At 54.0% G+C, this 25503-nt stretch overlaps 3 protein-coding genes and 1 long non-coding RNA gene across 5 annotated transcripts in view; all 4 read right to left on the bottom strand.

The window, feature by feature from the left end:
* Positions 1-63: 63 nt before the first annotated feature.
* LOC114845633 (mitogen-activated protein kinase kinase kinase 14) lies at positions 64-6774 on the bottom strand. Of its 2 annotated transcripts, none has more exons than XM_041068450.2 (15): positions 5091-6774; positions 4414-4638; positions 4272-4335; positions 3608-4190; positions 3384-3518; positions 3180-3309; positions 2982-3110; positions 2682-2786; positions 2448-2611; positions 2226-2376; positions 1595-2143; positions 1412-1518; positions 1227-1338; positions 1050-1150; positions 64-556 (listed from the first exon to the last, which is right to left on the bottom strand). In XM_041068450.2, the coding sequence occupies exons 2-15, from the start codon at positions 4622-4624 to the stop codon at positions 392-394; spliced, it is 2706 nt and encodes a 901-aa protein (XP_040924384.1). In that variant the 5' UTR covers positions 4625-4638; positions 5091-6774; the 3' UTR covers positions 64-391. The 2 variants fall into 2 exon arrangements, with proteins under 2 accessions (XP_040924384.1, XP_055360388.1); XM_055504413.1 differs by having other exon boundaries at positions 3384-3515.
* A 150-nt stretch (positions 6775-6924) lies between these two features.
* On the bottom strand, positions 6925-13656 carry grnb (granulin b). Its single transcript, XM_029133876.3, has 16 exons — positions 13499-13656; positions 13035-13076; positions 12245-12385; positions 11579-11818; positions 11358-11499; positions 11174-11283; positions 10955-11084; positions 10787-10878; positions 10528-10684; positions 10305-10402; positions 9529-9762; positions 9219-9449; positions 8403-8630; positions 8105-8329; positions 7787-8020; positions 6925-7686 (listed from the first exon to the last, which is right to left on the bottom strand). The coding sequence occupies exons 2-16, from the start codon at positions 13041-13043 to the stop codon at positions 7540-7542; spliced, it is 2418 nt and encodes an 805-aa protein (XP_028989709.1). The 5' UTR covers positions 13044-13076; positions 13499-13656; the 3' UTR covers positions 6925-7539.
* A 244-nt stretch (positions 13657-13900) lies between these two features.
* On the bottom strand, positions 13901-21188 carry LOC114845980 (protein FAM171A2). Its single transcript, XM_029134627.3, has 8 exons — positions 20910-21188; positions 18962-19192; positions 18797-18889; positions 18568-18726; positions 18305-18484; positions 18119-18232; positions 17890-18016; positions 13901-17732 (listed from the first exon to the last, which is right to left on the bottom strand). The coding sequence occupies exons 1-8, from the start codon at positions 21001-21003 to the stop codon at positions 16256-16258; spliced, it is 2475 nt and encodes an 824-aa protein (XP_028990460.1). The 5' UTR covers positions 21004-21188; the 3' UTR covers positions 13901-16255.
* A 503-nt stretch (positions 21189-21691) lies between these two features.
* LOC121201833 (uncharacterized) overlaps positions 21692-25503 on the bottom strand; it is a 4109-nt gene continuing 297 nt past the window's right edge. Inside the window, exons 1-3 of the long non-coding RNA XR_008693201.1 lie at positions 24031-25503; positions 22285-23895; positions 21692-22169 (exon numbers count right to left, since the gene is read on the bottom strand). The exon at positions 24031-25503 is cut by the window's right edge and continues 297 nt beyond it. This is a non-coding gene — a long non-coding RNA (uncharacterized LOC121201833). The remainder of the gene's footprint in view (positions 22170-22284; positions 23896-24030) is intronic.

Here is a 25503-nt window from a genome sequence, read left to right as displayed (position 1 = left end):
AATTGTTGAATTATGACAGGCTTTTGTAAAGATGTCTGTTGAAATAATATATGAAATCTGAAATCTCTCTCTATTTTTTATTAATATAAAAAAACCAGGTAATGTTCAAGTATTACAGTCTCCAGGGATCATATCACATTATGACATCATAAGTTTTCTAAAGTCAGGCCACACAACAACGATGTGAAACAAAATGTAGCTTCATTGATGTTTTCAGCCCATTTCTAAGCTGAGCAGTTCACTGAGATCCACTAGAAACAAATCAGAGTCTTTGTTTCTGTCAACATCAAACCAACAAAGCTGATTCCTTCACAATAACAAAGTCATTGTGTGGTAGGTGAAAAAGCTTTTTATCAACACAAACATAACAACTGCAACAGAAGCGTTGGCGTCACTCTCGAAGCTCCAGCTCTCCGTCTCTGATTCTCCACCTCCAGCGCTGACATCTGTCAGGAGCAGGGACGCAGCGCAGCCACAGCCCGGACTCTGTGATCTGCTGGTCAAAGGACACCGTCTTCCTGTCCACCGTCTCCAGAGTGAAGGTTCTCCCCGAGAGCTGAGGGGAGAGGGGACGTGTCAACCCAGAGATGACTGGATCTGTGCTGCCTGAGATGCCTGCCTGAGTCCAAGACCAAAGCTTGACTGCAAAGCTGCAAAACGGTACAACCTGGATGACTACAGGACGCCTGTGCTCATTTTTGAGAGGCTTTGCAGCATTATTTATCCTGAGGAGAATGAGGTGACCGAGTTGTGTGTGACCCAGAGATGACTGAAACCAATGGGCCAGTCCTAACACCTCCCTCCTCAGCCACTGTCCAGCAACATGAATGAATTATGTCATGTTGTACTCTTCTTATGTTGACATGCACCACCTGCCAACACAAGTCAAATTCCAAGTTCTGTAAAGTGCTCTCTACAGGACCTGGCAATAAAGCTTTTCTGATTCTGAGATTCTGTAGTTTTATTATTATTTCCAAGTCCAGTCTCAGCTCTTTTATTTGAGGCCGTCCTCCATGGGTCAGTAAACTCATCAGGGGACTGAAACCTACCTGATCACTGATTCCCACAGCGACATGACCCACTTTGACCTGTCGGCTTTCTCGGATCCTCAGACACTCGCCTTGGATGTTCTCGATCCAGATGTCAATGCCTGCGTCACAGCAGCCAGTGGAGATGAACACAGAGGCAAACGTCTTCACGCGCCAGAGAATCGGCGGCTGTGTTACCTTGGAAGCAGTGAGAGGGCAGCTGACTGGCTGAGGCCAACCACTCCAGGCGTCCGTCGGGACACGAGGAGAAGACTCCAGAGCTCATGTCGTCAGACGAATGATCAGAGTCCTGCAAAACACAAACGCTCTTCAGAGGCTTCAACCCTTGAAGCAGGTTCACTCATATGTGCAGCCGTTCACACCTTGTCTGAGGCGTCGATGGGCGACGACTCTGAGCAGCTGAAACACGACGGGGGGTCGTCCCGAGGTTCAGGGGACAGAGTCTGGAACGTGGTGCCTGCAGGAACGTCTGTGAGCAGACAACATCTTTCAGGTCTTTGACATGTTCCTGTACCTACAGAACTCTTTGCTGCTGGACAACTCACCATGTCGGAGGTGCTCCAGTTCTGGTTCTGACCCCCATGAACTGTCATTTGTCTCTTGGCCTTTCTGCAACAGAGGGAAAAGTCCTGTGAGAGCACAGGTGTGTTCTGTGGAGGAGGAGTCCCAGTCCTCATCTTCCTCCTCCTCCTCCTCCTCCCAGTCCCCTTCGTAGTCCCCGTCAGTCTTCAGCCACTTCTGAAGGAACTCGTCCTCTCCTAAGTACATGTCGACCTCAGGGTCGGACCCAGAGCCCCAGCTGATCTTGTCCTCGGTGCAGTCATCGCGCAGAGATCGGGGCTGAGAGTCCCCCTCCCTAGTTAGAGAACCCAGCACTTCAGAGTCGTGGTCTGAGCCCGTGTCCTCCCAGTCCTCCTCGGCCGCCGTGGTTCTCCATGGGCTCACCCAGTACATCACAGGGGCTGAGCCGGCGTCTGAAGGCCTCCTGGAGGTGATGCCCGTGGACGAGGAGCAGGGACCGTCCTCCGCCCGGAGTTTGCTGCGATACAGCGTCTCACAGGCAGCTTTGACGGACCAGGGCCTGAGGCCTCCCACTGTGAATGACGCAGTAAAAATCACAACACTGCCATTTGAACCTTGTAAACCTAGATGGTTTTGATCCGACAGGTTGTCGACCTGCTCGGAGGGCCTTGGTGGTTTTCCTCCGGAGCTCCCGGGCGGACGCCCGTCTGTCGGGGTCCTTCCGGAGTCCGGCCCTGAACACCTGGGCTGTGAAGTTGTTACAACTGGACGGCACCTCCCACAGAGGCGGCGGCTCGTTGACGATCTGTCCAACACAACACAAGTGGGTCAGAGTCCCTGCGCGACGGCTCGGAAGCGTCTGACGTGGGCTCTCACCTGCAGGCACAGGGGGTGAGAGTAGTAGCGGATCCACGGGTGGCATCCGTTGAGCATGTGCAGCAGCATGCAGCAGCTGCTCCACACGTCGGCCTTGGTGCACAGCGGGTCCCCTCGCGCCACCTCAGGGGCCATGTGGGTCTCTGTGCCGGGGAACGCAGCTCCTAGTGCCACGAAGCACAGTTACCGACCAAACGCCCATGTCTGTGGAGCGGCGCGTCAGAACCCACTCACCCCTGAAGGCCTTGGTGCCGCCAGCGTCAGAGTCCAACGTCTCAGAGAGGCCGAAGTCACAGAGGAATGTGTGTGTGCAGTCTGCAGACAGCAGAACGTTGTCAGCTGGAAGAAAAGCCACAGGCAGGATTCAGACAGGAAGCCAGTAAAGCATGCAAGCGTTCGTCCGGCGCAGATGCAGAGGCCGCTTAGTCTGACGGCTGCAGGAAGCTAGAAAGAAAAGTCTGCAGCGCAACGAAACCCAAAATCTGCAGGTCAAACGAGCAACGGATACAACTGTGAGGCCTCATTGTTCCACACCTTTAATATCCAGGTGGAGAACTCTTCTGCGGTGCAGGTGCTCCAGCGCCCCCAGTGTCTGGTGCAGGTAATGCAGGGCCAGATCCTCCGGCAGGGCCTTCATGTCCTTCAGGAGCTGAGCCAAACATGCTGCGGGGGTTCAGAGCCCGTTAACTCCAGACGCGCTCTCACACGGTCACGCGGCTCGGTTTGTTTTACCTGGCTTCAGGTCCATGAAGAGCACCACACTGACGCCCTGCTTCACGGCCCCAAACAGCTCCACCACCCGAGGAGACGTCAGCGCGCTCCACGAGCTCACCTCCTCGCTGCTGAAGTGGATGAGTGGAATCTGAGACGGGACAAAACAAACCCTGTGGCATCAGTGAATCCCCTGCTGGCCTGGACCACCGCCTCTGGGTTTACCCGCTTGGCAGCACATTGGAATCCCGTCCGTTTGTCCCGAACACTGAACACGTCCCCGTAGGAGCCGTTCTGGATGTGGTGCAGGACGCTGTACTCCGCCCCCTCCCTGTACTGAGAGGCGACGGGCTGCAGCTGCTGAGAGATCCACACAGAGACAGTAAAAGGGTCGAGCACTGCTTCACAGACCACGTGAATGAGATCACTCTGGAGGTTGTGAGCGTTACCGGATGGAACAGAAGCCCTTCGCTGACGTGCTCTCTGCTTTTCCAGGTGCGTTTCATCAAATCTCTGAAGAAGGGGGGCGCCATCAGCTTGGGCACGTGCGTCACTTTGCCCCTGAGCTCGTCCACAACATGCGTCGCACCATCAAAACCCCAGGGGGCGTTGAGGCACAGTCCCAGCATGCTCCGCTCACTTCCTGTCCAGGACCACGGCTTAAAGTCAGAGACGTGCATCAGGTCAAAGGGTGAATCATCGTCCGCGTCGTCCTCTGCGCAGCAGGAAGAGTCCGAGTCGCTTCCGTGAGAGCGCGTGGATGCAGAGTCCTGGTCCTGGTCCTGGTCCGAGTCTGAGCCTCCTGCGGCGTCCGCGTCTGCAGACAGAGGGCCCGGGGCCTCCCTCTGTGCAGGTCTCAGCCAGTCGATCTCCTGCACCCACAGGCCGCGGATCATGGGAGGCTCCTCCCCTTCGCCCTCGCTCCGTCGCCGTCTGCTCTTCCTGCGCTGCTTCCTCTGAGGCTGCACGTGAAGTGTGATGAAATCCTCCCCCTCTGAGTCACTGCTGTGGGCAGCGCCCTCCACACGAGCCCTGAAACACATCAGCAGGTTAACGCGACGCGGGAGGAGGCGGGAGGCCGGGCCGGGTCGGGTCGGGCCGAGGGTTCGGTACCTGAGCAGCCGGGAGCAGCAGGGGCCCCGTGTGCTGGTGGGGCTGAACTCCTGGAAGTCTTCACCTGAGCAGAGAGAAGGACAGCCCCGTGAACGTAGACACGTGAGGAAGCTTCAGGTCAGATGAGCCTGCGCTGTCTTACTCTCAGCCTGTGCCACAATGCAGACACGCGAGTCCTCCTCGGACTGTTCTGGACCGGCCGGGACCATGTGTTGGGCGGTGCCATGCTGCATCACCCGGCTCAGCTGTGGGACCAGAGTCTCTGTCTTTTCCTCCTGGCAGTGGAGCAAGGAGAGCTCGGATCCCGCGCTCAGGCCCAGCGGCGCGTCGGGGCTGATCTGGGGTCGGGCCATGGTTCTGATGAAACCTGCATGACGAGATCACAGGGTCAGTTCTGGAGGACACATCACTGCAACGACAGGAGCTGCTCTGTGCTCGTTGGCTCGTCGAGTGTTAGTTCAGGCCACATCTCGCTGAGGGTCCACCGGCCCGGACCAGCACACGTTATAAATAGCACGCATGCTTTCCACTGGGCCAGCTGTCAGAGTCCCTCTTCCTCAGGCCCGGCACGGTGACAGTCACTCGGACCAAAACACGCGTCCACGCAGCTCTCACACAAACCCAGACAAGAGTCGCTGTTTGGTGCCGTCTAATCGAGATCCACGGTGAGAACGGGAACCGGGGCCGTCGGTACTGCCGCGGTTCGGGCCCACGGGCTCAGGACAGAACTACTGTTCCCATGCTGCACCGCTGACTCCACCGCTGACTCCACCTGACAGCTGAGAGCAGCACCAGTAAAACAAAGCCGGACTCAGCTACCTGACACAGAGTCGATCGGTCCTGTCCCGACCCGAGTTAAGCCGACATCCAGTCTGTAAGTGGTTCTGTCTTGTCGTCCGGAGTCGTGTGTACGTTCGTATCCAAGTGGAACATACCGGCTTTCTGCCCCCACAGGCTCCTGATTGGCCGAGTCCTCGGAGGAGTTACGAGACCTCACACCTCAGACCCCGACCCGCCCACAGGCCCGGGTTCTGGAGACGTCCCCGCTCACACCTACATCGGGATCTGGTCTGTGGGCATTTAATAGGTCCCAACTTTCCAGACATAAAATACACATAACATTATAGACAAAAACAGAGGAACTGTACAAATTAATTACAAATATATTAAAAAGCAGAAATAAATAACAGAAAATAGACAGGAGCTCAGCTCATCAACAATTAAAGATAATATTAAAAGCTAAAGATAAAATTCAGTGTAACAATGAGCTGAACCTCCAGTAAACAGCTGTTTTTTCAAAAGCGACTGGCACAGATCCACCAGTAGAGACGACTGGAACCAGAACGTTCCTGTGGGAATCAGCCGAATAGCAGGAGGCGTGTGAGACTGGGTGAACTGGGTGGAGGCTCCTTCTCCCCAGCAACATCTGAATGAATGGGACCAGCAGAGCAGGAAGTCTGTCACTCAGCGTCCCTGTTGGTGGGTGAAGTCGGCTAAACTTAGACGTGAAAAGCTCGGCCAGGGTTCAAGGTCCGTCACGTCCCAGTCCTCAAAGAATCGCTGCTGGGGAGGATGTGATAGTCCCAGTTATTAGATCACACGAGCACTGGTTGTTCTGTTCATACAGACACAGTGGTGTCTAAACACTAGGTCTGAACCGCTGGCCTTCCCGTCGTAGAGCAGCTGTTGTGACCGTTTCCAGCCACCAGGGGGCAGATGATGAACAGGTTCAGTGCACCTCCACCCCCTGCAATAACTCCTGACCTCCCAAGGCCGAGGAAGAGGGAGGCGGTGGGTGAGGAGGCCAGAGGAAGCTGGAGTGGCTGCACTTCCTGTCAACAGATAAACTCCATGGATGACCTCAGCCAATCTAATTATGCACTTTTTTAATCGCTGCACTTCATCCTCATGCAGGACGAAAATAATCTCACAGTTGTTTTACTTCTAGATAAACCATGTAAATCAAAGGCTCCTCTGGCCTCGAGGTGTGTTATATGTCAGCAGATAAAAGTATAACAGACCACCTTCAGCATCTTTCCATCACTTTAACTGAGGTAAGTCACACGACCCCCTGGGCCCGGTTCTGGTTCTGCTGGCGGTTCCTTTCCACTGTGTCCTGGTTCTGCTCAGTGGGATCATTGGTCACTCTGTTAATCTTTAAAGGTTAAAATACTTTAATGTGAAGATCTGAGCGCTGCTGTTTGCTGAACATTTGGCTGAACAACCAGGAAACTCAAAAAAAAAAAAAACTCAGAACCAGATGACAGAACCGTCATCTCAGTGTCTGTGTTTATTCTCAGCTGATGAAGTGAAACACAGATTTACTTCCTCGTGACATTAAGATCTGACTTTAATTTTTACTTCTGGGCATCATTTTAAGAAATCTACAAAAGGAAAACAGGTTTGTTCCTTTCCTGTGCTTAACTGAAGTAAACTGTACCAAACGATGGAAGGCACCAGCTGTTGGTTTCGTCACGTGTTTCTGATTCAAATGAATGAAAGAAATGGAGCATTAAACAGTAAGAGAGCATTTCTAGTCCTGCTTTAGGGGAAACTGGAGCTGAAACCCCTCATTCACATTTTCAGCCTATAAGACTTTCCCAAAACAAGAAAGTACATTTATATTTTAAAAGAACAAAAACTAAACACAATAAACACTAAAACAAATGATCTTATTTTATTTTAAGAAAGTGGACAAAGCGTTCGAGCTCACTCCTCCATTCATTTTCTAGATTGACTGGATCAATTCTGCACCGCCAAACTCAGCATTTACTAAAAAAACATCTGCCACTAATCTAGAAATAAAGTTATAAAAGCAGATACTGAAGCTCCTCGGTTTCTTTGTGCTCCGTTCGGTGCCTGTGTGTCGATGTCAGGCTCCAGTTTGGAGGAAAGAGAGAAGGAGAGAGGAGGATGATGGCTACAGGCGAAAACAACAAAACGGCTCCACTCAAACTAAATGTGATTAAATCAGCTGGAGGCTCATGAAGCAGATCGTTTGTCTGTTGTCTGCAGTTTGTTTCTTGGTGCAGCTGCTGCAAAAGACATCGTCACAGTGGACGATAACTCGGTTGCACGTTTTAAAAGCTTCCTAACTGACGCAGGACTGACAGTTCTAACACCAGGCTCGTCCTTGTACGCAGACGCCGCTCAGCCTGCAGGGTTGCTGGCCAACGCCCCGCCTCAGCCACGGGTGCAAAAACAAATCAAGACAGAGGAAAAGCCCTTATCGGCCTCAGACAACATGAGCCGGAGATCAGTGCCCTGGTTAAAGCCCACCAGGGACAAAGTCTTTCTCTCTGTCCTGGAACCCAGTGTCCCACGTCAGCGGGGCTTCCAGGGTGCAGCCTCCAGCCTTCAGGTCACAGGCGTATCCTGCAGGACAGCAGTGCCTGGAGCCGGAGCAGCAGACGGCCTGGGGACAGGAAACGGGGTTAGGCTGAGACGCTGATGTAACGGCGCCACGTTCAGGGTGCTCTGAGAACCCAGCTGTGCCCAGCTGTGGGCTGACGTACCCTGGGCGAGGGGCAGCAGGCCCACTCTGAGGACGACACCTTGCAGCAGGTTTGTCGCTGGGAGCAGTGAAAGGTCCCCGTGCGGTCACAGGGTACATCCCTGTGGTCTCTCCGCTTGGACGGGACCACGGAGGTCTGACGCAGGCTGTGCTTCTTCTTCTCACACGTCCCCGTCTCCATGTTGCAGGTGTAGTCGTGAGGGCAGCAGTGCTCGTGGTCGGCGCAGCAAACCGCCTGAAGAGGACAAAACTACCTGCAATCAGCTGGCAGTTGCAGCTGCATTTTGAATGAACTCAAGTATTGCCTGTGGCCACGAACCTTGACCAGGGGGCAGCAGCCCCAGTCGCCCTGGGGCAGCTTGCAGCACGTCGTCCCGGTGGCGCAGCTGCTCTTGTTGTCACATTTGACGTCGGTGGGCGCGCCGGGCGTGGCGCCCTGTCTGAGCCAGGCCATGACCCGGGGGCCCTTGGAGCAGGAGGAGCGGTGAGGCTCACAGGTGAGGCCACTGGGGCAGCAGTTGTTCCCGTCATTACAACAAACAGCCTGGAACAGCATTGACCTGGTTACAACACCCTGGCGGTCGACTCGTTTCCCGCGTGAAGCTGCACACACTCACGTTGGGCAGCGGGCAGCAGCCCCATTCCTGGGTGCGGCTCATGAAGCAGCAGGTGGTGTCTTTGGGGCAGCTGGTCTGGGAGTCACACATGTTGTGATCCTCCTGCAGCGCCGGGACCTTCTGCAGCCAGGGCAGGCCGGGGCCTCCGGGCCGGTCGCAGGTCCGAGCTGCCGCGTTGCACTCGTAGCCTTTAGGGCAGCAGTGCTCGCGGTCGCTGCAGCAAACAGCCTGGAAAACAAGAGCCGAGGCTCCGTCATGACAGCTTAAACCCTGCACATGACGGATCGTCTTTCCACAGATGCGAGAGCTTTCATGCAACGTGAAGCACATTAACGCGCCGTCTGTGGTTCAGAAGACTCGGCCTGTTTTTATCATTAGGGTTAAGTCTCAGGGGGCTGAGCTGCGTCTCACAGGTAACAGGCCTCCAAGTCGCTGAGCTGCAACAGGTAATTCCTCAGCACAGATTGGTTCAGTGTTAAGTTTGTGTGATTTGTTTCACAGCTGCTTCAGATAATACCCATCGTCTCTCTCCACCTCCTACGGTGGTTGACTAGAAATACGACTCAGCGGCCAGTGAAGCGTGTAAACGAGAATTCACACCACCTCTTCTGCTTCAGGTTGTTATAAATGGAAAATCCTCACATTAATCCAACGTCTGTGGTGAATCTGACAAAATGTCATTTTACCGTCGCATCCAATCGCATCAACGCTGATGGATGGTTTTAAACCTTTTCTAAAAACTCCTGTGAGAGCGCTTCACATTCTTCCACTGTTGTGTGAAGAACAGATGCTGCGCCTGTTGATCCGCACACTGACCTGAGGCAGAGGGCAGCATGCCCACTGGCCAGAGTCTCTCCTGCAGCAGGTGCTTCCTCCTGGACACGAGCTCCGCTGGTCACATTTCTCGTCCTGGAGCTCAGAGGTCAGAGCCGGGACCTTACGAACCCATGGGAGAGACGGTGAGGACAGCGAGTCACAGGTCTCAGCCTCCAGGTTGCAGACTGTGCCGTGAGGACAGCAGTGGGTGTGGTCGTCACAGCAAACAGCCTGCCCGTAACCACAACACAGACGGGTCATTGTAAGCTACAGAACCAGGACCAGCACCCTTCAGGCCACTGCCTCCTACCTGAGGGAGAGGACAGCAGGCCCAGGCTCCAGCTGCAGTCCTGCAGCAGGTCGATTCTCCAGGACACGAGCTGGACTCGTCACATTTGCTGTTTTCAGAGAGGAAGGGAAAGGCGGGCGCTTTGTCGAGCCAGGGCAGCACGGCGCCGTCGGCCGGATCGTCACATGTGGAGGCTGCCAGGTTACAGACGGTGCCGTGGGGACAGCAGTGCAGGTGATCCTCACAGCACACAGCCTGCAGGGGGGGAACAGAGTCACGGCAGGAGCCTGGTTACACGGGGCTCAACGCTGCGCAGCAGCGACTGTTTCTGGAGCTGATTTATGCATCAGCCTCAGGCCTGATGTGTTTTTGGAAGCCTTGGCACACAGCAAGTTTACACCTCCCCAGAGACGCCGAGGTACGCTCAGGTCGCGGCTGCTGCCAAAGCTGCAGCTCGGGTTTCTTAAATTATTTGATGGCAGGTCCTGAGGTTTGCTTTGGCTCCTTCAGTTTTCATTTTGTACCAACCTGACTGACTCCAGAGCAGCTGCATTCACATTCAGTGATATTTAATGGAATGGTTGAGCTTTGCATTGCATTTATTTATTATTTATTTTTAGTCAGTAATAAATAATATATAAAATTAATAATAATCCTATAACGTGTAGTGCGACCACAGACAGACATGGTCGTATTCAGTATTTTGCAAACAAAAACGTACATCAGACATGAAACAAGACACCGTCCTTCCCACAAACAGGCTGCAGGTCTGTGTGAGGTGTGAGGTGTGTGGGTACCTTGGGTAAAGGACAACAGGCCCATTCCCCTGCTGGATTCTTGCAGCAGGTGTTTCTATTAGCACAGGCCACGGAGTCATTACAGGGAACGGAACCGACTGAAAGACGAGCAGAAGAAGAACGTGAGCGTAACATTAACCAACTCTGCAGCTTTAACAGTTCAACCTGCTACGACTCTGAGTCAGAGAGGAAACAAAGCCTTGTTCACCCGCTCCGTTCTCACCTCTGCTCCGTGTTTCCACGGTCTCCATCACGGCGGCAGCAGCAGGGGTCTTTGGCACCATGGGGCTCTCCCCCTGAGCCGACACACAGGTGCCGTGGGACAGGTCGCTCTGTGTGCCGGCCGGGCAGCAGTGGCTGTGATCTGAACAGCACACGGCCTGGAACCACACAACCAACACATTATTACTACTGTCAGTTTCTGAGCAGCTTCACCTCCGTTTGCTGATATTTTAAAGCCTCAGGTGACTTGAGCTACGTACGTTTGGCATCGGACAGCAGCCGTATGAGCCGTCTACCAACTTGCAGCACGTGGTCTGATCAGGACAGATAGACTTCTTGTCTTCACAAACAACTGACAGGAAAGAGCAGCAGTCATCAATCGATCCTAGGAGTAGTGAAGTGTTGAAGGTGAGGTAATAGCAGCTCACCATCTTTGGGCACAGCTGGAATCTTCCTCAGCAGAGGAAGGCGTGCCTCTCCAGACTTGCAGACCTGATGCTCCAGGTCACATGTGGAGCTGCCTGGGCAGCAGTGGAGGTGATCGCTGCAGCACACGGCCTGCACGTGATGGAAGCTCAGTCACACAGAGGACGTGGACAGATGGAACCCTGAGCCAAGGTGTGTTCAGGCTTGTGAGCCACACTGACCTGCGGGTAGGGGCAGCAGCCATAGTCTCCGCCGGTGAGCTGGCAACATGTAAAACCATCTGGGCATCTGCTTCTCCCACCAGGACACATCACTGAGCTGCTGGTCGAAGCTGCAGAAACGTGGCTGTTAAGTATCAGAGTAGAAAACATGGAAACATTACATTAACGCTGGGGAATTTCCTACTTGGCTCATTGTCCCTCCTCCAGGCAGGAAGCTTCACCAGCATAGCCACGGACTCCAGTGAGGAGGAAACGCACTTGGAGTGAGCAACATCACACTTTGTTCCCTGTGGGCAACAGTGGTGCTTATCCTCACAACACACAGCCTGCAGAGCGAGGAAAATGATTTCACACATGGTTCCGAGCAGAACAGGAGAGCTTAGTCAGATTCTGTGAGGTGTGTACGTTTGGTAAAGGACAGCAGCCCCAGGAGCCGTCAGGGACCAGGCAGCAGGTGGTGTCATCCGGGCACTCGGACGACTGGTCCGGACAGATGACGGCCTGCGCGTTCTCATGTGGGACGCGTTGGGAGGGACGTCGCCTCATCCACGGCAGGGACGAGGTCTTGTTAACACATTTTCCATGAACCAGGTCACAAAGAGTCCCCTCGTAGCAGCAGTGGAGGTGGTCTGAACAGCACTCGGCCTACAGGTTCCAACATGACGAGGTGAGACACCAGCCAAGCAACAAAGCAGTGTCCTGTTCTGTCAGACCAATAATCTAGAAACCAACTCCACCACCAATCTGAATAATTCACCCAACTAAGCATTTGTATTTAATATAAACATCTAACACACACACACACACACACGCACAAGCAGCTCACACGCACAAGCAGCTCACACACACACACGCAGCTCACACACACACACGCAGCTCGCACACACACACGCAGCTCGCACACACACACGCAGCTCGCACACACACACGCAGCTCGCACACACACACGCAGCTCGCACACACACACGCAGCTCGCACACACACACGCAGCTCGCACACACACACGCAGCTCGCACACACACACGCAGCTTGCACACACACACACGCAGCTCACACACACACACAGCTCACGTGTGGCAGTGGACAGCATCCGTAGCCTCCCTCTGTGTTCTTGCAGCAGGTGTTTTTGTCCTCACACATGCCTCCATCAGGACAGATCAGCGCTGAGCTCAGGCCCAGCACGACCAGGAACAAGATCCCCGTCTGCAGCGTCTGGACACAGGACGAAGAGAACAACAGCGTCCTGTGATGAAACATAATCTGAACACACAGTCAAGCCAAGCTTATCGCACTGGCCTCTGTGTGCAGCAGGAACTCAGAGATAAAACAGGTGTTACGCTAAAGCGGCCCAGATACCGTACCTTCAGTGAAGGTCGTGTCCCTCACTTTAGAAGCAAATGTACATAAATGATAAAACTCCATAGATCACATATAAATATAAAAACTAGTTATTATGGCAAGTGGTAGGATTTAGAGTTTTAAACTTCGAGTCCAAATAAATATGTTTTCTTTTTTAGTTTGTGTGAAATATTAACTTTTTGGCAATAAATCACCAAACTAATGCTGTAAAATAAATGTAGGTCAGAATGTAATAAAACGCTTAAATAAGTTTAAACCAGACAGAACACATAATATTTTAACTTTACATTGCAGATATTCTTATAACGTCTAATGTTAAACTATACAGGTAATAATGCTGAAATGGAAAATGTAGAAAAATTGAAAAGTAAAAAATGTTACTGTTATTGTTCATTCTGCGTTGACCTGATTCTGAAGCGAATCTTAGAACCGAGGTTAATATTTAAGCTTTTTTCATAGATGCGTTTCGCTAATAAATTCATTATAAACATTATTACTTTACCATTTCCATCAGTTGTTATGAACAGCGCATACTCCTCTCAGCCTGGAAAAAACAACGGCGGACGCTGGTTAATATTCACACAACAACGTGTAGAAGAACAAAATAACCTGCTTTAACACGAAACCAACTTTTCCTGGCAGTAAATGGAAGTAACAGACTAGCATCTGCAGAGCCCGTTAATCCGAACACAGCGTTAGCTTAGCCGGCTATGCGGCTAGCAGCGGCTAAAAGCGGCTAACAGCGGCTAAAAGCGACTAGCAGCGGCTAAAAGCGGCTAACAGCGGCTAAAAGCGACTAGCAGCGGCTAAAAGCGGCTAACAGCGGCTAACAGCGGCTAGCGGCGGCTAGCGGCGGCTCTCAGAGGCTAGCGGCGGCTAGCAGAGGCTAGCAGCGGCTAACAGCGGCTAGCAGCGGCTAGCAGAGGCTAGCCGGCGTTCACCACATGAACGGGGGCATTTTGTTACCTGCGAGTTTCTGGGCAATAAAAGCCAAGCTGTGACACAAACGTCGCTTCTGTCGCGACTAAAACACCCAGATACTAAAAGACGGAGCAGCCTGAGGATGTTTTTGACTTAGTGACTGGAGTCACATGATCCGAGCGACACGTGATGCTGCACACGCTTTAAAGGGGCGTTACACCAAAAACAGTTCTTAACGTCATTACTCAGATTTTACGGCATCTTTACTGAGGGACAAACGCTGTGTTTTTACGCATGCTTCTGCTAATGCATTTGATGATCAAATGTTTAAAATATAAGCTTGTAGATTTCACAATATATTACATCATTTCATCGTTCTACCACCATAATGTATTACATGCAGTTAAATCTCTAAGCTTCTTTACATACGGACCAAACAGGTGCACAGACTGTGGCAACAAATTTATTTCTATTCTGTTTGTACAGAAAGAATCAATTTACAGTTTACAAACAACTGACCGGGTTTCTGAAGCAAATGTTACGGCACAGGATGAAGGCCTACAGTTCAATCCTCCCAACGAAACCCAACAAAGCATTTCTGAACGGTCCAAACACAGGTTCACAAAGTCTACAGAGAAAAACAAGGCAAGGAAACTCACAGTTGCACAACTCATAGTAAATCCATAATGTACATTACAGCAGTGGACACTTCAAGGCTGTGCTATTCATCACATCACATTTCAGCTTGTTCTGTAGGCGACGGAAACGAGCTTATGAACAGCAAGCGAATGAGACAGCGTGACGTTTATGCAGCGTTTCACCTCCAGCGTTCGAAACGGATGAGTCATCACAAACCTGCGAAGTGGCATAAATTCACAGTTGCTGATGCGTCGTGGGCAGTGAGGCTAGTAACAGCAGGAGCGTTGGTCAGTATGTCATCGTTGTAAACATTTACGACCGGAAGTGAAGGTTGTTAGAACTAGACTAAGGGAGACGTCAGTGAGTCTTATAGCAGAGTTCATTTGGCAATTCAACGCGTCAGTGCATCACATTTTGTGCCAAACATCCTCAGGATCAAGTCAAAAAGGCTTCAATAAAAACACCCTATTCTACAGGTTACATGCACATCAGACTGTTTACACAAAGAATCTCATATAGTTCATACCATTTACAGGTTTGGTGAAAAAGGGGATACAGTAGATATAAGAAATGAAGAGCTCCGGTTGGACAGGCATGCTCCCCAGGACACGTGTGGTTCTTCCCACGATGCAGTGTGCTTATCGGGTTAGGTGACGACTACCTGCACTTGAAAAGGGACCTGCATGCCTATCACTGGATCCCATGTGAGAGAAGGCACTTACAGGAGAGAAGTGGCTCCGGTCCTGCGTAGGTCAGGAGCCCAGAGGAGCTCAGAGGAACCCAAAGGAGCTCAGAGGAACCCAAAGGAGCCCAGAGGAACCCAAAGGAGCCCAGAGGAACCCAAAGGAGCTCAGAGGAACCCAAAGGAGCCCAGAGGAACCCAGAGGAACTCAAAGGAGCCCAGAGGAACCCAGAGGAGCCCAGAGGAACCCAGAGGAGCCCAGAGGAACCCAAAGGAGCCCAGAGGAACCCAGAGGAACCCAGAGGAACCCAGAGGAGCCCAGAGGAGCCCAGAGGAACCCAAAGGAGCCCAGAGGAACCCAGAGGAACCCAAAGGAGCCCAGAGGAACCCATAGGAGCCCAGAGGAGCCCAGAGGAAACCAGAGGAACCCAAAGGAGCCCAGAGGAACCCAAAGGAGCCCAGATGAACCCAAAGGAGCCCAGAGGAACCCAGAGGAGCCCAGAGGAACCCAAAGGAGCCCAGAGGAACCCAAAGGAGCCCAGAGGAACCCAGAGGAACCCAAAGGAGCCCAGAGGAACCCAGAGGAACCCAAAGGAGCCCAGAGGAACCCAGAGGAACCCAAAGGAGCCCAGAGGAACCCAAAGGAGCCCAGAGGAACCCAGAGGAGCCCAGAGGAGCCCAGAGGAGACCAAAGGAACCCAGAGGAGCGTGGGGGCCATCGGTGCCTTCTGTTTGTGTCATACATTCATATGCATGCAGTCCTTCAACAGCAAATGGTTTCAAATGTCTGGAAATCTATTTACACAACTTAATTGCAAAGGAGTCCCAAAAAATCTCAACACCAGGAGAAAGGCAGAACTGCGTGGTTTTGGCAGAGGTGTACGTGTGAAGAATACAGTGAAGAATGGACGATGCTTGAAATGATTCCTGTCTGAATGAGTAGTTACCACACGTGACGACAGTAAAGAAGGAGAAGAAAATGAAACATCCCTGAAGGAGCGAATGTCACACATTTCACAGGATGCGTTTTCCGTCTACAGGGTCTCCAATAGAAAACAATCAGATCCATTCAGGAACTCTCTACAGATTCAGGCTTTGGGACGTCGCCAACTTTAAAAAACACGTGTCCTACAGTGGCTATAGTGTAGGAAACAGGGGGGGGGTGAATACCATCAACTGTGTAGAAAAAGTCCAGGGAGGAAACCTACTTAATCACCTTCCTCCACGATCGTACCGTTATTAAATTATTAGTAAGTGCTTTATTCCTATATTTACTCTATAAAATGGCTATGTCCACAGTCAGTCATGGCTCAGACGATGGTGCAGTGAGTATCAGGTGGCAGGATTCACGACAGACCATCTCAGTGGAAACCAGGGTTAACGGACAGTGGACTAACGGGGGTCGGAACGAGGCGGCGCCGCCTCAGGTCCAACGAGGAGCAGGAGTGAAGCGTGGCTGTGCTTTAGGCTCTGTGAGCAGCTCACTTCCTGGGGTGGAACACCATCAGGGGCCTGTCCTCGATCTTCTGCCAGGGGCTCTTCTTGTTCTCGTCCTTGTCGTCGGGGTCGTCCTCGGGGCTGGTCATGGAGTCGCGGCGGTTCTCGCTGTTGCTGCTGCGGCTGCTGTTCACGCGGCTGCGTCCTCTGCGGGTGATGGTGGATCCTCTGGACGACGGGCCTTCGTCGAGCAGGGGCGTGAGGGAGTTCTCCTCCGGGGAGACGGGCCGGCCCTCGCTGCTGCTGCTGGGCTCGCTGTGGTCGGGGTAGGCCAGCTTGGAGTAGTTCTTGCCGCCGCCGCTGCCGCCGCCGTGCGCCTTGCGGCCTCCCGTCCCCCACCGCTCGTCCTTCCCCTTGCGGGTCCCCGCTGACTTCCGCTCCTGGGCCTCCAGCGGCGGCTCCAGGTTCACGTCCCGCGCGGCGCTGCTGGAGCAGAACCCGCCGCCGCTGAGGTCGTTGCCGGCGTCGATGTAGGAGTGGCGCACGTGGGCGTTGGCGCGTCCGTCCAGAGAGATGAACCACGCCCGCGGGTGCTGCTTGACTCCCAGCTCCAGCAGCTTCTTCTCCGTCAGGGCCTGCAGCTCCCCGTTCATCTGGGCCATGGTGGAGTCGTTGAAGAGCACGGGGATGGTCACGGGTCCTCCGGAGGAGTCCGACGCCCAGCTGGGCTCCTCGGAGCCGGCGCCCTGGGACCCGCCCGGCTGCTGCTGCTGGCCCGGCTTCTGGGCGTGGTGGTGGTGGTGCTGCGGGCCTCCTCCCGTCGGCGCCCCGTCCTTGTCCTGGTCCTTCTGGTCTTTGCCGTCTTTGCCCGAGAACTCGGACGGGAGGCGCATGTAGTGTGCCGGGATGACCAGCGTGGGCACCATGCTGCGGTACATGTTCTCCTTCATCTGGTCGATGGAGCTGCAGAAGATGATCTGGCCCGGCTGGGTGTTGAGGGACGTGGGCCTGGCCAGGCTGTCGGCGGCGGCGGCCGAGTACTCCGGAGGCTTGTCGGACTGACTGGGCACGTAGCCCTGGAAGCGCGGCGGCGACGGCGGGTCGGAGGAGTAGCCGCGGTTGTCGTTAGCATTGTGGTGCCGGTGGTATTCGGGCTCCTTGCCCTCCATGGGGCTGTAGCTCCGGCTGTAGTCTTCGTGCAGCAGGGGGTTGTCCAGGTTGTTGGTCTCTGTGGCGCGAGTGACCTTCATGGGGAAGCTCTCGCCCCGTTGAGAGCCCGAGTTTTTGGCCTTTGTGTGTCGCAGCATGTGAGCTGGAACGTGTTTGGTCAGATCTTCCCGTGCGCTCTGGTAGCCTTGAGACGGAGACATGTCAGACTTGTCGTTGGAGGGACCGGACTCCGTGTGGCCTCCACAGATCAGGTTCAGGCGCGACGTGGACGTTCCCTGGTCTCGCTTGGCTCCGTTTAGATTAGAGGAGTCGGGTTTGCCCTGCTGTCGACGCGGCTTCAAACACTTCCGCCTGAAACCGTGAGAAAAAGAAAGGACTGTCGGAGGTTTACACGAAGGGTCGCATCCAACAAATCAATCAATAAATATCCATTTACTGCCATAAACACTGTAAATGTGCTATTTGTCTGTGGATGGAAACCAGAGACCTGCGTCTACGCGCCCCACACCTGCAGTAGTAGAGCAGCACACAGAGCAGAATCAGCACCAGCAGGGCCAGCGAGCCCAGGATGGAGAGCAGGAACAGGGTGTGGTAGGTGGTGATGTCCCTCAGGCCCGGGTGCGACAGCCCCAGTCCTGCAACAAGACACGACAGAGTCACCGGATGGGTCGTCACGCTGCCGTCAGCAGAACCGGGCCAACGGCTGACCGCTGTCACAGACGTTTGAGTTCCAGCACCTGAAGACGAGGGGAACGCAGCCAACCAGTATCCCATCTGAGGAACCACGACGTTCCACACGAACTGGTTCCCATCCTTTTTGATGTACCCCGTCCCGTTCCGAGCCCACAGCCCTGGAGAGACACCAGCAGCCATAATAAAGCACCGATCGTCACTCGGAACCGGCCGTTCCAGCGCCTACGCACCCGTCCTGGGCTGATACAGCCACGCCGGTACACTGGTGGCCATCCGGTTCCGAGTGTCGGACGGCAGCGGCACCGAGATGTGGATCGGATCTGAGATCTGGATTTCGCTCCCGTCTTTGTCAAAGAGCTGGACGCTGAGCACCGCCAGCGCCGTCAGCTCCGTCCAGCCGATTTCTGCACCTGCACACAGGAGATGAGTCGTGTGCTTCCAGGTTTTCACCTCAGGGTTTTTTGATGCTGGTACGTTGTTCTGAGCCTCCAACCTGAGCTGTTGGTCTCCTGTCCCAGCAGGAACGGGAACCCGCCGATCTCGTACTGGCTCCTGGCGGTGGTCAGAGCAGCAGACAGCGCCGTGTAGTTGGAGCTGGACGCCAGATGAAGCGTCTTCCTCTGCAGCTGCACCAGCGGTTGGTTCCGAGCTCCTGGAAGCGAGTCCATTAGCTCGGTGCCGTTAAACCCCAACGTGTAGGAGAACTGTGAGGTGTGCGTTACCTGGCGACCCGGACAGAACCTGCAGGACGTCATCGTACAGGATGAGCGTTCCGGGCCTCTGAACGAGCAGGTACAGGCTGACGGACGCGTACACTGAGGGAACAACACACGGGTCAGAACCAGCAGAACTCTAGACGGACGGGAGGCTCGTGTGACGGAACCTACGGGGGATGCGGCTGGAGTGCCAGGGCACAGAGTTGGTGACGTAGTCCTGTTTGGAGGCTGTGATGATGACCCAGGTCCCGGCTCGGTACAGGAAGCTGACCCGCACCACGCCGTCGCCGCCTGCTCGGCTGGACGCCAGGATCCGGGTCTGGTTGCTGTGGACCTCCACCTGCGCCCCGGCCAGCGGCGACAGGTCGCTGTTGTCGAACACCTGGACCTTGATTTGAACCTCTGGAGAACAGAGACAGAGGAATTAGTTCAGCAGCCATGAAAACCTGTGGACGCTGTGAATGTGCAGCTCTGAGTGTGTGTGTGTGTGTGTGTGTGTGTGTGTGTGTGTGTGTGTGTGATTTCTCATTCCCCTCAATCCAAAGCTCGATGTTTGCGGGTCTCGTGTGGCCCGATTACACTGTAATGCAGCGATTACACTGTGCTATGGCTCAATTCATCAAGTCACCCTTGGCTGCGGTACAAGGACCTCGTTATGCAACGCTCTGGGCGACGGAGCGAAGCAAACAACTCCTGAGAGCTGCTTCAAGTGAAACGCACAGCACGTCGCTTCACGGAGCCATCGCTTCCAGAAAAAAGTTCCAGTCTGAAAGTTTTCAGCCCCACAACATTCAGTTTCCTGTCCCACTTCAGCGTGACCCACATCCATGCACACGCACGCTGGGGAGGTTGCCATGGTTACGCCCTGACTCTCCAAAAGCCTGCGCCCCCCCTCATAGCTGCAGGCCCCTGTGTGCGTTTGTGTGTCCATGTCTATTGTGCCTGTGTAGCCGCATCCACTATTAGCATAAACAGGCCAGTGAAGGCGCTGTGTGATGGAGGGGCTTCCTCCATCTGGGCTCCTCACTTTAAATACTGAGCCTGAAACAGCCCCATTGACAGAAGCACAGAGAGTCACAGTGTCACATGGAGAGTCTGGGAAGCTTTCACTCCCTCAGTCCTTCAGCTGAGATTTAGTGGGACCTCAGTGCAGCCACTTTACTGGGCTGCAATAAATCCTTAAACATCACACTGTGTTTATGTGACACAAAGGAAAACGGCTGCTAAAACTCACTGTGTTTGTCAAATGCAACAAAGTAGGAAGCTGAATAGATACTATTCACCTGTGATCTACTCAGTCATCAGATTCAGACTGGAGCATCCTCTGAGCCACATTCGCACATTTCCTCAGAAGCTAATTGCTCTGAAACATTTTGCAAATGACTGCAGGTCAGAGCCGAAGCTGAGCTGAAGGAAAACACATCTGAGGCATCAATTAAAGGATTCAAACAGTCAAACAGGGGGAAAATCTATGAGGATTTAAACCAAATTAGGTTCTAACAGCAGCAAGAGCCTCAAAGTGGTCGCATGTGTGCTGCAGGAGGCCGTGGCAGTAACACACAGGTATCAGCTGCAGCGGTCTAGGCTAGTGCCTTGCTCAAGGGCTCGGTAGTGAGGGTGGGGTTCAAGGACAACCACGTCGGTTCTCCAGCCCGTGCACTCCGTCACTCGCTGACCATCGGTGCGTCTCATCATGTACCGCGATTACATAACGTCCTTCAAGAGGCACAACACAACACAGAGCCGTCTATTTAAAGGCTGCGGCTGCTGAATTATTCAGGCCACATGCCTTTATCGTTGCTGTTTGGTTCTTCCAGGTCCAGTGGGCCTGCGTGGACCCGGGACCCACGAAGGCCCGACATCAGCAGCCTCTAAGGCCTCGCACGAGCCGAGTCCGAGCTCGGTCCCGCGCAGCGCCGGGGCCTGCGCGCTACCGCCCCATCTTTACCGATCGGAGCCATCAGAACCCACGGCGTCCGGAGGTTCCGACTCGGAACCGGCCCCTGAACGCCACCTCTCTGGCCAAAGGAGCGCTCAGAGCGCGGCGCCGCCGCCACAAAAGCCATAAAACGCAACCACTCCCATCTCTCGGCGCCGCATCCGCCGTTCGAACGCTCACCGAACGCTCCCGGATCTGGAAGAGACTTGGCCGGCGCCCGCAGCGCGCAGATCCCCACGAGCAGCAGCAGACGGCACACGCGCTTGTCCGGCATCGCGGCAGCTACATCTCTAGTCGCAGCTCGGCGGCCGAGAGTCCATTCCGTCCCCGCTCGCTCGCTCGCACGCGGCGCCAGGCGTCGAACGGAGCCGAGATGCTTCGCCTTGTTTTTATTGTCTGAGGCGAAGAGCGGCGCGCGACGCTTCCCTCTGCTGATGTGAGGTGGAACTGAACGGCGGCGGCGCGCGCGAGAGACGGTGAAGCCTCTTTATTAAGCGTTCAGTCCAGTACAAGTCTGACGAGAAGAGTCAAAAACATTGTTTCAGGTCGAAACCAGGGAATCTGCGTAAATCTGTTCCATTCGTCTTATTTGCAGGTGTAAATGATGCTGCCGCATCACGTCAGCGTGAAGGGAAACTGTTTGTTTGCTGTGACCCATGAAGGGTTTGCTCCCATTACATCATCCGCTGCTGTGAACTGTGTCTGTTGAGCACAAAAGCCTTGTTTTTGAACCTCTGGATGCGTTTCCCACATGGAGCCTGAGCTCCAGCGCGAGGAGCTGGGTTTTCCTCTGGATCCAGGTTCTTCTGCCCGGCGCCGCCTCCCGCGGCAGCAGCTGGCAGCCTTGTTCATCATTTTTATTATTCAATTTAAAATCCATGCTGGAGCGAGACTTGGGTCCTGGCAACGCGGCGCGCGTTCGCAGATTTACTGTTTTGAAAAGATTACGACAAATACTGAAAGACAGGACGGTTTATTGAAATAACAGCTAGTCAATATGAAGTTCTGTGGAAAACAAGCCCTGCAGCAAACGGGCCTCGGCGGATCATCAGAACCGCAGCCTTCACCGGGTCGTGGGTTTGCTGCAGCTCTTCCAGGCGGAACTGGACCGTCCTGGACCGGTACCAGCTGACACACGGTAGAAAACAGAACCATCGCACACATTCACCAACAAATCAAAGCTGGATCGGATCAGACATTAAACACTGAGGCGACGACAACGAGGAGCAGCGGCTGCTGTTTGGACCACACTGAACAATGCACGCTCACAGGGACGAACATGTGGCCTGGTTCCGATTTAGCTCCACATCTGCACACGAGCGTGGAGCGTTCGGCGCAGCAGGGGGCGCCGCCCTCCTCAGACAATTAGCGTCGCGGCTGTTTGTGTTGGTTTCCAGCAAAGACACAAACACGCTGCGGATTTCACCAAATCACTGAGGCCTGTGGGAAAAACAGACAGAGGTTGAATGTCATGTGAAGACAGTTTCCCTTCCAGTTCCTAACTGGAACCACGTCCATGTGCTGAAAAGGTCCAGCTCATTGAAAGCAGATGGACCTGAAGCGTTGGAGGGGACGGCGGTTCTAATGAGAATGAACCAAAACAAGCGGCGCCGAGTCCATGAGCTTCACGTCAACGTCTGCTGCTGCTGGACGGAAGAACCCACAGCCTCCGAGCAAGCGTCTCAGAGCCTCTCGTGCTCAGGCTCCTGGCCCGGTCCGTTCTGGCCCGGTCCGTTCTGGCCCGGTCCCTTCAGGACGCGAGCGTGTGCAGCGCGGACGCAAACAGGAGTGATCTATGAGCTGCAGCAGGAACAGGGAAATGTGGGTCAGGTCGTTCAAGACTTTGAATTGGGCCCAAACAGTGATAAATCAGCTGCTTCAGGCTGACGCCACAGAGAGCGGGTCGGGTCGGGCCGGGCCCGCTCGCCTCCACAGGATGATGGAGAACCAACGTGACAAACACAAAACAAACACATTTGTTTATGTGACTCTGGAATAAACAAAATCTGCCTCAAGGTTTAATTCATTCGTCCGTGTTTTCCTTGGAGGAACAAATAGGCACCAGAACCGACCCGGGATGTGGATAACAATACACCAGAGGCGTCTTAGACTCTGCGTGGTTCTGATTAAGGCCCACTTCAGCATAATCCAGTGGTTTGACTGGCTTCACAGAGTTATAGAAACCCAACAGAACCTCCTCAGGGAACAGCTGTAGGAACCATCTAATGTCTCAGGTCCAGTCCACATAATGTGTGTCAGAGCGATCACAAACAGGGGATGTCACTACTGGGCCGAGTCCGGTTGGTCCCGATCCTGAGGAAGAGGAACGGGCTGCGGAACCGCTTGGTTATGTGTGAGGCTTCCAGCATCTAACATGATCTGGTACGAACATTAAGACCCGCGGGTCGGACTCCTCCTGTGTCCCTGCAGCGTTCCACAGCAGAGTGATCACAGGCGGTTCTGTCCAACCCGCCTTAACAAACTACACACCGTTCAGATCAGACCTCAGCTGGCAGGAAGCGGCTGACTTTTAACTTCAAGCCCATTTGTTCTGTCTTTTGGTTCTGCAGCTGTCAAATACAAATGAATGAGATCCATTTTTCAAACTCAACACTGCAGAACAGCAAATATGTACTTAGATGCAGGTGGTGGGAGCAGAGCGCGGCAGGTTCTGGGACCTGCACGGACCTGCACGGACGCACGCCACCAGCAGGGGGCGGAGCAGCGCCGTCCACGGCCCCCTGCTGGGAGCCGGGCACACGTTAGGACCCTCCAGCTGTTGAACACGACTCTGTTTGTCTGATGCTGGTGGATAAAGTGATGAAGACGTCACAGTTGGACTCAGACCAAGCGGGAATACTGGCCTTTATGAAAGACACTTACTCACTCATAAGGTCTCAAAGTTTAGTGCTTGAAAAGCTTCATCGAGTGTCGCATTCGCTCCCACAGTGAGAGTTTCACCTTAATCTGGGAATGTCCACGCTAATCAGGCGCCCCTGAAGCCGCAGCGCCTCCTGAGGCCTCGGCATTAGCTGATTACTGCTAACGGAACAGCGTCGGTCTGAAGCAAAGACGAAGCCGGGTTCTGATCGGCAGCAGAACCGGAGCGGCTGCAGTCTTCAGGCGAAGCAACCACACGCGTGTTTGACAGGAGACTGATGGGCGTCTAAGTTAGAACAGAAAGTACAAGTAATTACTGTTTAATTACTGCACTAATATTTACAGGCGGCGACTTCCAGTCCGCAAGATCAACATCTGGCAAACATCACACCGATCTGAAGTCAGCTGAGCTCACACTCACATCAGCAGCAGCTGCTTGTTTCCTGAAGGCGGTGAAGCGTCTCTACGGAACATTTAAGCGGTGGCAGAATAAATAAGCGTGAGCGCAAACACACGCGCGCCGCGGACGTTCCAGCTCCGCTCGCGGCGCTGCCTCTTGAAGGACTCTGACTCCTCCGTGACTCCCGGCAGTCTTGGCTGCCGTTCAGGAACCAGGTGCAGTGCGGCACATTCCTCAGCGCTGATGGGAACGTTAGCGGAATCCTGTCCCGCTGACATCGTGCACGACAACAACTCCACGCGTGCACGTGACGTGCGCTCACGCCTCCTCGGCCTCCGGGGACTTTTATTTTTAGCTCCTCGGTCGTTGATCAAACTAGGACTCGCTCCGACCTTCACACCTGCTGCGGCTCCAGGACCATTAAGAGCCCGTGACCGGACCTGACAGGACGCAGAGGGAGGAGGGACCCGTGTGACGGCCGTGGAGCTGCCGTGGGTCGGTACCGATCAGAGCGGAGCCTGGAGATTCTTCTTCTTTTATCTAATTGCTACATTTAGGCCCTGCCCACGTTCAGAGCGCCGTGTCCTCACGAACCCCTTGACATGAGCTGGAAATGACTGACGACCCGTCAAAGTTCACTCGTTCCTCTGATTCTGACCCTAAAGTCAATGCAAACCCACAGAATGAACAGATCCGGTTCAAGGTTCGAGGAGATTCTGCTGCATCGTGTCGTCTGATGAACCACGGACGGAGCCACTACACTTGACTCAGCGTCATCTTTAATTATAAGATCACGTGACCCACAGTCTGCTGGCTGCGTTCACAGCAGCTGTTTGTAGGCGCTGACTATGCAGCAGTTAAAGGTGCTCATGGTCTCACTGCAACAGCAAATAAAGACGTAGGAAATGCACGCGTGAGGAGCAGGACGGTGAAAACGTGCACACATCAGATCTGAGATCAGCTTCCGTCCCAACGAACAGGACGTTGCGTCTGGAACCTGAACCGCTGCTCAACGTCCATTAGCAGCTCTCCAGTTTAAGCGCCTTGCTCAAGCCGCGCGCCCGTGACGTCACTCCGCCCGTGTCTTTGTCCAGCTGTGACCGTGGGGGAAGCGTGGAGCGCGCTCGTCCCTCTCCGCTGGAGGCCGCCTCTTCACGCTGGCCTTTACGCGCGCGTTAAATGTCACGGCTGCTTTACATGTTAACAGGCTGCTCACGGGCTGCGGCTCCTGAACCAGCGTCCTCGTGTCTGCTAAAGGTTAGCGCACCATCCGCGCGCACGCACGCGCGCGCGCGCCTCGGAGGTGCTACTACATCCAGGCCTGGCAGGAAATCGATGCTCCATCTTCCGACGGCGTCGCCTCTAACTCATATCGGCTTTTTCGCACACTCCGTCCACGCGCTGGTTGTTGAAATTGTTTAACGCATGACGTGTTTCTGCTGAGAGACGCAGTGAAACACGTCTAATAACGCTCCTCGTTAGCGGCGCGCGAGC

The sequence above is a fragment of the Betta splendens genome, chromosome 19 (genome assembly GCF_900634795.4).
Source record: "Betta splendens chromosome 19, fBetSpl5.4, whole genome shotgun sequence".
NCBI classification, from domain to species: Eukaryota; Metazoa; Chordata; class Actinopteri; order Anabantiformes; family Osphronemidae; genus Betta; species Betta splendens.
The sequence above is the reverse complement of the archived record's forward strand: the minus strand, read 5'-3'. Positions and strand labels throughout refer to the sequence as shown.